The following is a 14,564-nucleotide window of genomic DNA, read 5'->3' on the forward strand; positions in this document are numbered from 1 at the left end:
GCTGCTCCAGCACAGTGGATGTTATTTTTATTTTTTTTTTTTTCCTAGAAACCTGCCCCTGGCTATCATCATCTCCCTGCCTGTCGTCACCCTGGTGTATGTGCTGACCAACTTGGCTTACTTCACCACGCTGAGCACCGAGCAGATGCTGATGTCCGAGGCCGTGGCCGTGGTAAGATCCCCTCTGCTCCAGCCTGACTCATCCCAGGGCAGGTGAAATCAGCCTTGGAATCGCTGCACACATCTCCTGCTTTGTTCCAGGCTGCTCAGCTTTATCTCTTGATGTTGAGATAAAGAGCAGCGTGATGGGAGCAGGGAAGAACAGTGTGATCCCGAGGGGATTATCCCGGGCTGCAGTGGCTGTGACACTCTGCTGCTCTGCATTCCCAGCTAGGGAAGGTTGCTGCTGGCCTTGTGACTGCCCATCAGGGACCAGACCTTGATATTTGTGAGGAAAGGTCACTCAGTCAACACTGAACTGGATTGTTCTTTCTCTCTGTCTTCCTTGTTTTAATTAAGAGAGAAAAATAATACTTCTATTAGTTAAAATGCCAGTGTGGTCAGGAGCCCTGATGGCTTCAGAAGGGAGCAGGCCTTGCAGACTGAGCCTGACCAGGATTATTCAGAGCTCCAGGGGGAATCTCCCAGCCCAGGATGAGCTGAGCCCCTCAAGTGTCACCACTCCATCCTTTGGGTTGGGACTGAGGTCCTGCTGCAGCCACAGCCAGGAATCCTGGAATGGTTTGGGTGGGAAAGCTCATCCTGACCTGAAAGCTCATCCCATCCCTCCCCCTGTCATAGGCAGGGACATTTTCCACTCTCCCAGGTTCTCCACGCCCTGTGCAGCCTGGCTGGAACAGCAGAGGCTGGGAATCAATCCTGCAGTGGAGCAGCACAGGCTCAGCCTGCGACAAAAAGCTGCAAGGCCAGGTCCCTGCTGTCCCCAGGGCTGTGTCCCAGCTCCTGACTCAGCACTTGGCAGCAGCTGCTGTCTGAGTTTCCTCACAGTTTCCGTTTGATCTTGAACTTTCCGAGAGCTGGTGGATAAATGTCGTGTCCTGGCCCCGAGGGAAGGGCTGGCTGCTGATGGATTTCAGCAATTCCTCAATCTGCTTTCTCAGGAAAGGGGAGCAGCACGTGGGAATATGGGAAACTCCATCACAGCTTCAGCACTGAGCTGTGGCATTTGTTGAGATTTCTCCAAATATTCTTTGTAGGCAGCTCTGAGGTTTTTGGGACTTTGTGAGTGTGAAATGTCTCTCTCGTTGTCCCCCCATTTAGGATTTTGGGAACTACCACCTGGGTATCATGTCCTGGATCATCCCTGTCTTTGTTGGGCTCTCGTGCTTTGGGTCTGTCAATGGATCTCTTTTCACTTCTTCCCGGTAGGTTCCTTGCTCAATCCTGTGGCTTTTGTTTACAGGCCGTGCCCAGTTCCTGTTCCTTTGGAGTTCTCCTCCAGAGGGTGGCTGTGGGCAGACACAAAGTCTGGAGGGCCTGGAGACCATGTGGGGAATGCAGGAAGACAAAGTCAGACTTGAAAACCAGATTAAAGGCAACCTTTCAGTGGTCTCAGTCTGCTGTTCCTCAGGCAAAGTCCTGGTGAGGTCAATAAACCAGAACCAGACACAGGCTCAGGCTCGGGGCTGCTGAGAAAGTGGCTTTAATGAAAAGCAGAAAGTTGGGAAACTTGAGGGATGAGAATCCCTCGGGAAGGGGAGAAAGGCTGGGCAGGGGCAAGACTGAGATGGTTCCGGCTCTGACACATCCCTGGGTTGCCTGAGGGGTCACTTAATGGCTGTCCCTGGAGAGCAGGATATAAATCCATCCTTCCTGCATTCCCTGGCCGTGTCCAGTCTCCCTGGTGAGTCAGAGACTGGAGTTCAGTCCTGGAGTTCCAGTCCTGCCTCGGGGCTGCCAGGGCTGAGCTCAGGCTGGCCCCACTTGTCCTGTGCTGGGCCCTGCAGGGCTGTGACTGCACCGTGTCCCCTCTCTGTGTCCCCTCCCAGGCTGTTCTTCGTGGGATCCCGAGAGGGGCACCTCCCTTCCATCCTGTCCATGATCCACCCCCGGCTGCTCACCCCCGTCCCGTCCCTGGTGTTCACGGTGAGCCTGGGCTGGCCTGGGGCCTGGGGAGGGCTGGGGTCCCTCTGGAATGGAGCCACAGCCATTCCTGCACGTGCCCACGGGAGATGGACCCTTCCCATCATTGTCCACTTCTGTCTTGAATTGTTCCCATCCTTGGAAGTGTCCAAGGGCAGCCTGGACAGGGCTTGGAGGAATTTGGGATACGGGAAAATGTCCCTGCCCATGGCAGGAGGTTGGAACTAGAGGTCCTTTAAACTTTAAGGTCCTCCCAACCCAAACCATTCCATGATCCCATGAAATGGTTCCAGGCACCAACTGAAAATAGCTTCAATAAATTAAAAATAGCCCATGTGATCCCTTTCCTGGCAGGTATTTCCCCTAAATACCTCCATTTAGTGTTGTAACAGAGGTGGTTTTGCCTGCTGCCTTTTCCTAATGGCCTTTTCCCTGGATTCAGTGTGTCATGACCCTGCTCTATGCCTTCTCCAACAACATCTTCTCAGTCATCAACTTCTTCAGCTTCTTCAACTGGCTGTGCGTGGCCCTGGCCATCATCGGGATGTTGTGGCTGCGCTACAAGAAACCTGAGCTGGAGAGGCCCATCAAGGTGAGAAAGGGCTGGGCACTGCCAGGGGACCCTCCCCAGCACCAGGGGAGGCTCAGCTGCTTCTCCTGCATGGAAAAGGGGCTGGAATTGCAGGGAAATGTGTTGTAGCTAAAGGAGGTGTCCCTGCTGCTGAAATCGGTGCAGGAGCACAAAGAGCTGCCTTGGGGACAGCACAGTGAGGGAGCTCTGGGTGACAGGGACAGGCTTGTGCTGGGATTGCTCTCCATGAGTGCCAGACAGATCCCAGGCTGTGGCTCTCAGTGTAACTCCCTGCAGCCCCATGGAATTCCCCTAAAATAGTTTAGTGCTAAAGCAGCCGGCCCCGTGCCCAGCTCTGTCCCCGTGTCCTTGGCCAGCTTGGCAGCCCCGTGTCCCATCTGGGGGGAGGCCAAGATCCTGTCAGCCCCCAGTGCCTCTCCCCCAAGGGCTGTTTGTCCCTCATCCCACACTCTGGTCCATGCCAGGCAGCAGCACCCACAGGTGAACAAATCCACGGGCCTGGACTGGTGCTTTCCCAAAGGGAATCTTTGCTGGCCGTTCCCTTTGGGTTTGGGGTTTTCTTCTCACAGCTGGGCTGCCCTGGTGGAGTCCCCTAAAACAGCCCCAGCCTGTGCTGTGCTTCTGCTGGGTGTGGTGTTTGGTGCTGATGATCTGGATATGGAATTACTGAACTGGGGTCCAAAAAGGTGCTGAGAAAGGCTCTTGGCCATAGAGGAACAATAATCCTGTCCCTCCCCAGGCTGGATAAATTCCTGGAAAGCCTCCCCTGGCACATCTCCTAAGCTGTTCCTTGTTCCCTGCCCAGGTGAACATCTCCCTGCCCATCTTCTTCATCCTGGCCTGCCTGTTCCTCATCGCTGTTTCCTTCTGGATGACGCCTGTGGAATGTGGGATTGGCTTTGCCATCATCCTCAGTGGGATCCCCATTTACTACTTCGGGGTCTGGTGGCAAAACAAGCCCAAGTGGATTCTCCAAGCCATCTGTGAGTATCTCCAGGGAGAGGAGCAGCTCTGGCTCCCAAAAAGTTTCCCAGTGCTGTGCTGCAGCTGGCAGTGCTGGCTCTCCTCCCTCTGGAGGAGCTTCCAAAATCCTGGCTCTGCTCCATTCTTCTTTCATGAGAACAAGTTTATCCTGATGATTGCCACGTGTGCCAAGCACCCAAAATGCATCCTGTTTTGCAATAATGGCAGAGTTGGGGACCAAGACCGTGTTTTTGGGGGATTTTAATCCTGGCAAAGAGGTTGTTAGGAGCAGAGCAGAATTCCCTGCTCCTGGAAAAGCTCAGGGCCAAGCCTGAATCCCTTCCCAGTGGTGTAGGAAGGATTGAGCACAGCTGGCCTCAGTTTCACTGCTGAAAACCCACAGTTAGTCCCAATCCATGGCTTTGGGATCTGGACAAAGCTTTCCTTGGCATCCCCCTGTGGCAGCAGAGCAGAGGGAAGAGAACCTCCCCTGGATGTTTTCTCAGGTTTATTTTTAAGGTATCTGCTCCAAGGTTTTCCAACAGCTGCCACAAGGCCAGGGTGTGTTTGGAGGGATGGAGAGGCTGTGCTTGGCACACAGAACCTCTGCCCCAACAACTGAGCCCAGAGAGGCAACCCCTGCTGCCCCAGTAACTGAGCTCAGCAGCTCCTGCAAGGGGCTGACCCAGAAAAGCAGGCAAGGAGAAGTGCCCAGCCTTAGCTGGATGTTTCATGAGGAAGAAAAAAAAGCTTTCAGCAGCACTCAGCACTTGTTATTCTTTTTTTCCTCCTGTCTCTCTGTCCCACACTCACTTTTTTATCCTGGGTATTAGGCTCAGTTCCTGGAAAAGCCATTTTTGCAATGCCTGGGTGGTAAATTACCATATTCATTGTTTTTCTCCACCAAAGGGTTGTAATGAGAATATTAAAAATATTCTGGGAACAGACAGTGATAATCCTGCAAATGTCCAGTGAAAAAGACAGAAACTTAAAATGGAATGGAGAGGGGAATATCCATAGGATGGAGAGAGGAATATCCATGGGATGGAGAAGGGAATATCCATGGGGTGGAGATGGGAATATCCATGGGGTGGAGAGGGGAATATCCATGGGATGGAGAGAGGAATATCCATGGGATGGAGAAGGGAATATCCATGGGGTGGAGATGGGAATATCCATGGGATGGAGATGGGAATATCCATGGGATGGAGAGAGGAATATCCATGGGGTGGAGATGGGAATATCCATGGGATGGAGAGGGGAATATCCATGGGATGGAGATGGGAATATCCATGGGATGGAGAGGGGAATATCCATGGGATGGAGAGGGGAATATCCATGGGGTGGAGAGGGGAATATCCATGGGATGAAGATGGGAATATCCATGGGATGGAGAGGGGAATATCCATGGGATGGAGAGGGGAATATCCATGGGATGGAGATGGGAATATCTGTGGGATGGAGAGGGGAATATCCATGGATATTTCAAGCCCTCAGTTGGACTCGGGGTGGGGAGGCAGAGGGCTCAGCCCTTCCCTCACAGACCCAGGTTTCTGTTGGGGAAGATCCCTGACCTTTCCTTTGCTCTCTCCACAGTCTCTGCCACCGTCCTGTGCCAGAAGCTGATGGAAGTGGTTCCTCAGGAATCCTAGGCAGGAAGAGCAGGGACACTGAGCTCGAGGAAACGCACAAGGTTATTTTGAGATGACACAAGGATTCGACCCCTCACTCCTGAATTCCAGGCACTGGAGCTGCCTCCTGGTGCCACCACAGCCCCAAGGCTCTGCTCACCTCCCTCAGCCCCTCCAGCCCCTCCCAGCCCCACAGACCAGCCAGAAGAAGTCCTTGGTACGAGCCAGGAGGAGGAATTCCAAAGGGCAATTCCAGAGGGGTGCTGCCTGTGCCCTGTGTGTGTGTGTGAGGGCTGTGCTTGGCTCTGGGGGCTCCTTTGCCTTGGCTCTGGGACCTGCTGGAGCCTGGTTTGAGTGTCCAGAGTGCCTGGGGGGGTCCTGAGCTGCCTTACCTGGCCCAGGTGGGGGTGGGAGGCAGAGGTTGGCTGGTGTTGGCTCATTCTCCCCCAAACCCACACCCCACTGGCAGTGGGACAAGGCAGAGCAGGATCAGTGACGTGGGGGGGCCTCCTCTGAGTGTCACCGTGTCACTCAGGGCCCTGCCACCCCTTGGGTTTGGATCACCACTCCCAGATCTGAGCCAGCCCTCCAGGCTGCTCCTCCCCACACTGCCCACCCCGGGAATGAGCCCTGAGGGGGCAGTTCATGCTGAGGAGCCCAGGAGCTGCACTCAGCAGGAGGCCAAGTCCTTGACTCGCTCATTCCATGCTTTTCTGTGCCAGGCTTTCACCCAGCATGGGATGAGCAGCTCTGTGCTCTCTCTCCTCGTGGCCCTGCTCATGTTTGCCCCCAAACCCATCTGCAGAGAGAAGTCAAGGGTGGGGATTGCCCTGGCACATTCCCTGGGCTCTCTCCTGGCACTGCTCCCTCTGTCCTGCTGTGTTTCCTCTGGGATGTGCCACGGGAATGGGACCACCTGGCTCTGGGCTGGGGAGAAGGGCAGATGTCCTGGCTGGCTGCTGGAGATCATGGAATGGCTGGGTGGGAAAGGGCCTTAAAACTCATCCAGTGCCACCCCTGCCATGGGCAGGGACACCTTCCACTATCCCAGGCTGCTCCAAGCCCTATCCAGCCTGGCCTTGGACACTTCCAGGGATCCAGGGGCAGCCACAGCTTCTCTGGGCACCCTGTGCACCTCTGAGTAATGCAAGTGAGTTCTGCTCTGAGGAGCAGGGCCTGGGCCTGACCCTCCTTTGTGCACCAGGCCTGGCTTGACCAGATCCCAGCACCACCCTCTTGTTCCAGGAGCAATCCCTGAGCACAATCCACGATCTGCACGTGAAATCCTGACATGGCTGGTGCCATCCCAGCCCTGAGCACACCCAGAATTCCTGTAGTTCCCAAGTAGTCAGCACTGTCCCCTTAGGGACACACTGTCCCCTTAGGGACACGTCGCTTTCTGTGGTCCCAGTTGTCACCTTTTGGAAAGCTGCAGTTCCTGAACCATTTGCTCATTGTGCCTCTGCTCTCTGACACCTCCTGGAACTCTGATCTTTTCCCCACTGGAGCTGCTTTGCTGTCTGTGTTGCAGATCTTTGTGCTCGTGCTTTGTGCAGGTGGCTTGGTGAACTATTTCCCATTTTTTGTGTGAACTTGGCTCTTGGGGAGGCCGGGCTGCTCCAGGAGCTGTGGCTTCCCACTGGATTCATTCTCCTGGTAGCAGAGTTCCTTGGGATGAAGGGGCATTAAGGACACCATGGTACTCACTCAGGCTTTGTCCTGGGAAGTCGTGCAGCCCTCCAGGTTGTCTTGGGCCAGGGGCAGCTCCACACTCCCACTTTGGCAGCCCCGTGTCCTGCTCTGGGGCAGGAACAGGGGAGACAATCAGCTCTTTATTCCATGGCAGCTGGAGATTCCCAAATCAGCTCAGTGACAGTGTGGAGATTCCCAATCCAGCTCAGCCACACTGTGGAGATTCCCAAATCAGCTCAGTGACAATGTGGAGATTCCCAATCCATCTCAATGACAATGTGGAGATTCCCAGTCCAGCTCTCTGGGAGCTGAGTTAATCCCTGAGGATCTGCAGCTGCTTTGGGAATATCCAGAGGGCAGAGCCCAAGGGAGTTGGAGCATCTCGGATCTGATGCCTATGGAGAGGTTTTGGCATAAATCAGGTCATGAATCACAAAACCTGAACTCAGTTTTGGCTTCTTGCAGCTGAAGGCTGAGATGGTTTTGAGCAGTGAAGGGAGATCACAGCTCCTGTTCCATGGAGAGGGACCTCAGTCTGTCACCTGCCACCCCTGCAGGGTTTTTTTGGCTGTGAGATCTCAGGGCAGCTCCTGCAGGGCCTGGGTTCAGCCTGGGGGCTCTCAGTGCCAAAAGCCACCAGCAGAATTCCTTGGGATGCAAAGCAAAGGCATTGGAACCTCAGCCACTGGACCCAAAGCCAGCTGGCACCAAGGGCCCTCCACAGAGAGCTCAGGACTGGGGCCACCCCTCCCAAAGGTTGGCTTGGACATTGTCCCTCAGGTGGTGACCATCACAGTGTCCTCCTGGTGACCCTTTCACGCTGGTTTGAAAGAGGAGCTGTCACATAATTATTTTTTTTTTTAAGCAATTAATGGATTTTAATGAAATCCTTAACTCGCTTTGCTTTGCTTTTCGTGGATTTCTGTGATTTTTCACTTGCTGCTGAAGATGTGTCTCTTGTACTAACCTGAGCCTCTGGCACTGACCCCACATTCCTGGGGATCTCATCAGCATCTCCTTGGCAATAGAGGTTTAGGAAGAAACTGAACCAGGTACCAGCACAGAGCCACAAAAAGGCTGAATTTGCTCAGCCACAGCTCACATCTCACATCTCAAAGTTTGTCTGCCAAAAAGCTGATTTCTTTCACCATGGAGTCATTGATTTTCCATAGCTGCCCTCCACCAGAGCTTGGTGACATGGCTGGGTTGTTTTTTTTCCTGGAGGTTTGGGAGATAATGAGGGAAGGGATAAAACTGAATTTCATTTTAGAAAGAAAAGACAATAAGTATTTTCTCCAATCATGGGAATGGCTGCTGCAGCCTCTGCTGTCCAGCCTGGCAGCTTTTCCCTTGGACCAGCAACATCTGCCCTCAGCTTGGGCTGCTCTGATGGATTTGGGAATGGAAAAGAGAGAATTCCTCCCTGGGAAAGACCTCCCTGCTGCTTGTTTTCCTCAAATGTGGAGTGAGATGTGTCAGGGAGGGCAGGGGGAGTGAGAGACAGAGAATTCCCACAGTTTCCATCATTCCCAGCACTGGAGGTGGATTTTTCCTGTCGTTTCTCTGTTGAGCTCTTCGGAGCCTGTGGTCAGTCACATAGGGAGATAAACCCTCCCCATGAGGACTCTGCAACCACAGTGACCTAAAGGAGGTTCCACAGGAGTCTGTCCCATGGGCAGCTCCCTGCAAGTACAGCTGGAGCTGTTTTGTCCCTGGAATTGAGGTTGGAAAAGCCCTGGAAGGTCAAGGGAGCGCGACGGCGGCGCCGTGGCCGTGCCACAGCCATCCCTCAGCTGACCCAGCTTCCAGTTCTTGCTCCTCTCCACTTGTTTTTGAGTTTTTGAGCCATTCAGGCTCCCAGGCTGGCAGCTGTTTGGGGTGTTCACAGAATTGCATCCTGCAGGGATTGCTAAACACAGCAGGAGCTGCTGGCCAGGCACTTCCCTACCCGTTGGGTTCCTCTTTCTAAAGGAACCCTTCCTCCAGCTGGGAAGGGAACCAGACCTGCTCAACCTTGCAGAAACCAGGGGGATTTATGTCATCCTGGTGGATTTTTAATGACTTTTTTTTTAAAAAAAACTTCCTGCAGAATTTGCAGTGTTTTCCATCTCAGACACCGTGTTCTGGTAAACAGGCTTTTGTTTGGAAGGGCCCCCTCGGTGGCCACGGAGTTCAAAGGGACTCTGGCACAGTGGAACAAACTTTAAAGGTCCTTGAGTTGGATTTAAACTCTTGGGAAGTGGTTTTGTTGTTGTCCAAGTCCTCTCCCAGTGGGTGGCTCAGGCAAGGGAACAAATTGGGCTCCTCCAGGGGCTGCTCCATGGTGGGTCTGGGCAGGGCCAGTGGAGCTGTGACTTCCCAACCCTGGAGAGAGATTCCCAATGGCTGAGCCCTGCTCTGGCTCCAGGGAATCCCAGGGGATTTCCACTCAGTCTGGGAAGGTACCTGTGCTCTGGGGCTTTCATAGAAAATAAAATTCCCAAACAGATCCAGGAGGAAACTGCCAAACGTTGTCCTTGCACAACACTCCGGCTACTCGGGGCTGTTCCCGTGGGATGCCAGCCTTCCCTCCACCCATCCTGCAATCTCATGGGATTGGGAAAGGGCTGGAACAAGGAGCTCCTGGAGGTTGGGAAAGGGCAGCCCCAGGGCCAGGCGGCTCCAGGCTGGTGCTGTGACCCCGGGGATTGAATCCCAGCCTTGTGCCAGCCCTGGGAGCATCCCCAGCTCTGGGATGAGCCAGAGCCAGCCACACCTGGCTGCCAAGCAGGGAGATCCTGCAGGGATGGAGATCTCCTCTTTATCCCTGCAGGGATGGGAATCTGCTCCTTTATCCCTGCAGGGATGGGAATCTGCTCCTTTATCTCTGCAGGGATGGGAATCTGCTCCTTTATCATTGCAGGGATGGGAATCTGCTCCTTATCCCTGCAGGGATGGGAATCTGCTCTTTATCCCTGCAGGGATGGGAATCTGCTCCTGTATCCCTGCAGGGATGGGAATCTGCTCCTTTATCTCTGCAGGGATGGGAATCTGCCCCTTTATCCCTGCAGGGATGGGAATCTGCTCTTTATCCCTGCAGGGATGGGAATCTGCTCTTTATCCCTGCAGGGATGGGAATCTGCTCTTTATCCCTGCAGGGATGGGAATCTGCCCCTTTATCCCTGCAGGGATGGGAATCTGCTCCTTTATCCCTGCAGGGATGGGAATCTGCTCCTTTATCCCTGCAGGGATGGGAATCTGCTCCTTTATCTCTGCAGGGATGGGAATCTGCCCCTTTATCCCTGCAGGGATGGGAATCTGCTCTTTATCCCTGCAGGGATGGGAATCTGCTCCTGTATCCCTGCAGGGATGGGAATCTGCCCCTTTATCCCTGCAGGGATGGGAATCTGCTCCTTTATCCCTGCAGGGATGGGAATCTGCTCTTTATCCCTGCAGGGATGGGAATCTGCTCCTTATCCCTGCAGGGATGGGAATCTGCTCCTTTATCCCTGCAGGGATGGGAATCTGCTCCTTATCCCTGCAGGGATGGGAATCTGCCCCTTTATCCCTGCAGGGATGGGAATCTGCTCCTTTATCTCTGCAGGGATGGGAATCTGCTCCTTTATCTCTGCAGGGATGGGAATCTGCTCCTTTATCTCTGCAGGGATGGGAATCTGCTCTTTATCCCTGCAGGGATGGGAATCTGCTCCTTATCCCTGCAGGGATGGGAATCTGCTCTTTATCTCTGCAGGGATGGGAATCTGCTCCTTTATCTCTGCAGGGATGGGAATCTGCTCCTTTATCCCTGCAGGGATGGGAATCTGCTCTTTATCCCTGCAGGGATGGGAATCTGCTCCTTATCCCTGCAGGGATGGGAATCTTCCCCCTCATCCCTGTCAGGACATCCCAGGAGTTGCCCCCAGGATTGTGCTGGGTTTGCCTGGGCTCAAGTTCTTCCCAGCTGGAGCTGGAGCTGGGTTGGGAATGTGTGGGGGATGCTGCTGGTGCAGCCAAGAGCTCCCAGTTTGATTTTGATGATGCCATGGTAGGAAATGTGCCTCGGGGTTGGTGATCCCAAAGGATCCCATATCCAAAGGATTATTCCATGCTTTTCCCCCTCCATTCCTTGCCTGGGAAGGGGTGTTGCTTCCTCCAGCTGTGGAGGTGGTAATGAGTAAAAATAAAAATAAGTATTTTTTTAAACACTGAATTAATTTCTAAACTGCCTAAAAGAGACTTTATAGCTACAGCTGAGTTGTCCCCGAGGGCTGATGCTCAGCCTGGCACAGGGATTCTCCCCGTCCCAGGGTCTGCCTGTGCCAGGATCAACATCAGACACGGGGGAAAAATCCCTGGTTTGTTCAGAGGACAGGAGGAGGCCCAAGTCCCACCAAAACCCTTGGAGAGGGAGGATTTTGAGTGGTTCCCAGACCTCTCTCCCACCCTCAGAACAAAGGCAGGGTGACCTTCACTCTTGGTGAAGAATCTGACTTTTCAGAGACTTTGCTTTGTATTTTTGTTGTTGTTGTTTTGTTTTTTTTTTAACACAGAAAAAAGAAAAAAAAAAGCTCTTAACACACACACAAGAAAACCTAAACCTGATTTACGATTTTGTTACATTTGGTTGCTTTAAAAAAAAAAAAAAAAAAAAAGCCTGTTTTACTAATTTAAATATTGCTGTAGATGACACTCTTATTTATTTGAAAGGGGTAAAAATATCTTATAGTCTTAATTCTCTTCTCCAGTAAATGCTGTGTATTTCCAACGTTTGTGCTCCTGGCAGCGCAGCAATTCCACTGACTGAGGGCTGGGCAGCCAGCAGCTCCTGAATCCAATGGCCTTGGACAACAAGATGTCTCCTGCAATGTTTTTTTTTTTTTTTTTTTGGTTTTGTTTTGGGTTTGTAGTATTTCATGATTCCTTTATGTCTGTGATTTAACAAATCTGTTTGATGTTCGGGTTGTTTCTATGTTTTGGGTTGTTTTGTGTTTTTTTTTTTTAACAAAAAAAAAAAGCTGAATTACAATTACTCTCGTTGCTGGTCTTTGCCTCGAAATTTTTTTTCTTTTTCCATGATTATCCCACCTGGATTTCCAAGTGTTCCTTTTGCAGCTGAGTGGCAACATCCATGCCTCCATCTCCAGCCTCCTTTTTAAAATTCTAGTTGATTTTCCTGAGGTTCAAACCAAGGGAATGGGAAAGTGGGAGAGCTTTGGGCAGGAGGAGGGAGCAGAGGAGGAATGTCCCAATTCCCAGTGTGTGTCCATGGCTTTATGCAGCAAAAGGAATGCCCAGCTGTAGGAAGGGACCAAGTTTTTATGGGAAAAGTGCTGCAATTCCTCTTCCCTGTCCATTCCAGGCTGGAGAAGAGGATGTTTCAGTGGGAAAGGAGAGGACCAGGACACCCAACAAAGGCAGGAAGTGTCTGCACCCCCTGGGGCTGGGGATGTGCTCAGACCACTCTGTGCATTCAATTCAAACAGATAAAAGGGTTTGTTATGGACTGCAGGGCAAACCTGGGCTGGGGCCACACCTCCTGCTCCAGCAGCCCCTAAAATCCCCATTGTTGGTGTCCCCTAAAGATCTTCACTGCTGGCTGCCTCTAAATTCTCCATTTTTGGTGTTCCCTAAATTCTCTATTTTTGGTGTCCCCTAAAGATCTCCACTGCTGACATCCCCTAAAGATCTTCATTGCTGGTGTCCCCCAAAGATCCCCTTTGTTGGCTGCCCCTAAATTCTCCATTGTTGGTGTCCCTAACAATCCCCATTGTTGGCAGCCCCTAAAGATCTCCATTGTTGGCAGCCCCTAAAGATCTCCACTGTTGGTGTCCCTTAAAGATCTCCATTGTTGGTGTCCCCTAAAGATCCCCATAGTTGGTGTCCCCTAAATTCCCCACTGTTGGCTGCTGCAGACGTGCCCTCGGGCTCTTGGCTCCCCCAGCTGAGCTTTCCTTGGTGCCACTGCCCTCCCAGGCTCAGGGAATACTTTGGGTAGGAAATGACCTTAAAGCTCATCTTGTTCCCACTGTCCCAGGGTGCCTTGAACACCCCCAGGGATGGAGCAGCCACAGCTTCTCTGGGAAACTCCTGCAGAGAACGGACATGGATCCATCAGCGGTGGCAGCGAGGCAGAGGAAGCTTTTCCTGGGAAGGGCTGTGGAATGGGAGCCACATGTGTCCCCAGCAGTGTCCAGACACGTCCCCAGTGTCACTGGGGCTCCTGTGGCTGCTGGGCTCTGTCCCAGGGGCTGGAGGTGATGGGAGAGGGCAGGACTGGGAGCACATCCCTCGTCTGGCTGACATTTTCCCACCCTCAGAGCAAACCCAGGGTTATTTTTCTCCCCCAAAGGCAGGAGCTGCTGAGTGGGAGGGCTGTGGAGAACACAGGGGAGGCCACCAAGGAAGGGTGAGCCCTTGGAGCAGCAGGTGGGAATGTCCCAGGACTGGAGGGAATTGGAAAAACCATAAAACTGTTGTTGCTTTGAAGATTTGTGTGGAAGATGAAAGGCCCTAAATCTGTTTGGGTTGGGAAGAAGCCACTGGAAGGGTGGGGTGTGACACGGGCCAGGAACAGCTTCAAGGGTGCACAGATAAATCAGAGCAAGGAGCTGACAGGGAATTGTGGCTGGAACTAATAAAGGGATCCTCGGAGGGAAATAAATTCATACAGTGAAAATGAACTCCAGGTAGGAGGGAAATTGGAGAAAAGGAGAATTGATGTTGACAAACTTCCTTGCAGCAAAATAACACCCAGCAACAAAATTGTTCCTTTAATATTGAGGCCATGGAACTGCCTGAAGGTTTTTTTTTTTTAACCTTTTTTTAAAAAGGAGTTGTTGATTTTAACCTGCAAAGCCGTGAAATAAAGGTGTGTCTCCAGCTGATTTTGCTGGGGATTTATTTTTATTTAATTATTTTTTAGGTGCCAGAGCTCAGCAGCACAGGATTTTTGGAAAAATGGGTGGTAGAGATCTTTACCAAAAGGATGTCTCCAACCCCCTGATTCCAGACCTTCAAATCTAACAGGGATTTTTTACAGATCCCTGTAAAGTTTTTTCATTCTGTGTAATTCCTGGAGATGCAAATTTTTCTGCCTGTCTTGGACTGCAATTCTCCCAGCTGGGAATGGGTGGCACAGGAAACATCAGGGTGGGCAGGAGGGACCTGGAAATCCATGGAAAGCACCCTTGTTCCTGGCTGTGCCTCAGCTCCCCCCCCGAGAAAGGTCTTGCTCATCTTCCCAGAACAGACTGAAAGCTCTGTCTCAATCAGCTGAGGCAATAAATGCTGGAAATTCCCCTGCTCTTCATCCAAGCTGCACAAAGGGAGGGATGAATCCACATTTGGATTCCCTCCGTGGAATTAAGAGACCTGGGAAGCAAGAAATGGCAACTCCTGTTGCCTGAGCCTTGATTTAATTAACGTGTCCTGGGGTGCCCATGCAGGACCTGTCCCCAAAAACTAGTTTGCAGCCAAGGTTTGCTGGGAAAATGTCCCTGTAGCCTTAGGACAATGCAATCCATGCCTTGGAGTGCCTGTTCCTGGATTTAGGGGAGTTGAATCCAATTCTCCAGTGTGCCCTTGGAGCTGTGGCAGCCAGCAAA

General features: G+C 52.3%; 1 protein-coding gene across 3 annotated transcripts in view; it reads left to right on the forward strand.

The window, feature by feature from the left end:
- Positions 1 to 12,296, forward strand: part of SLC7A5 (solute carrier family 7 member 5) — a 35,257-nt gene extending 22,961 nt beyond the window's left edge. Inside the window, exons 6-12 of one of the 3 annotated variants that reach the window (XR_014590970.1) lie at positions 49 to 172; positions 1,282 to 1,385; positions 2,010 to 2,106; positions 2,546 to 2,695; positions 3,501 to 3,678; positions 5,255 to 5,506; positions 11,706 to 12,296. Coding sequence is in view for 2 of the 3 variants with exons in the window: in XM_083870033.1 (XP_083726159.1) it covers positions 49 to 172; positions 1,282 to 1,385; positions 2,010 to 2,106; positions 2,546 to 2,695; positions 3,501 to 3,678; positions 5,255 to 5,310 (709 nt within the window). In the remaining variant the exon portion in view is untranslated. Of the gene's footprint in view, positions 1 to 48; positions 173 to 1,281; positions 1,386 to 2,009; positions 2,107 to 2,545; positions 2,696 to 3,500; positions 3,679 to 5,254; positions 5,507 to 11,705 lie in introns of those variants that run through there. The other 2 variants (XM_083870033.1, XM_083870034.1) reach the window with 2 other exon arrangements.
- The last annotated feature ends 2,268 nt before the right edge of the window (positions 12,297 to 14,564 follow it).

The sequence above is a fragment of the Zosterops lateralis genome, assembly GCF_965231275.1.
Source record: "Zosterops lateralis genome assembly, chromosome: 12".
Taxonomy (NCBI): domain Eukaryota; kingdom Metazoa; phylum Chordata; class Aves; order Passeriformes; family Zosteropidae; genus Zosterops; species Zosterops lateralis.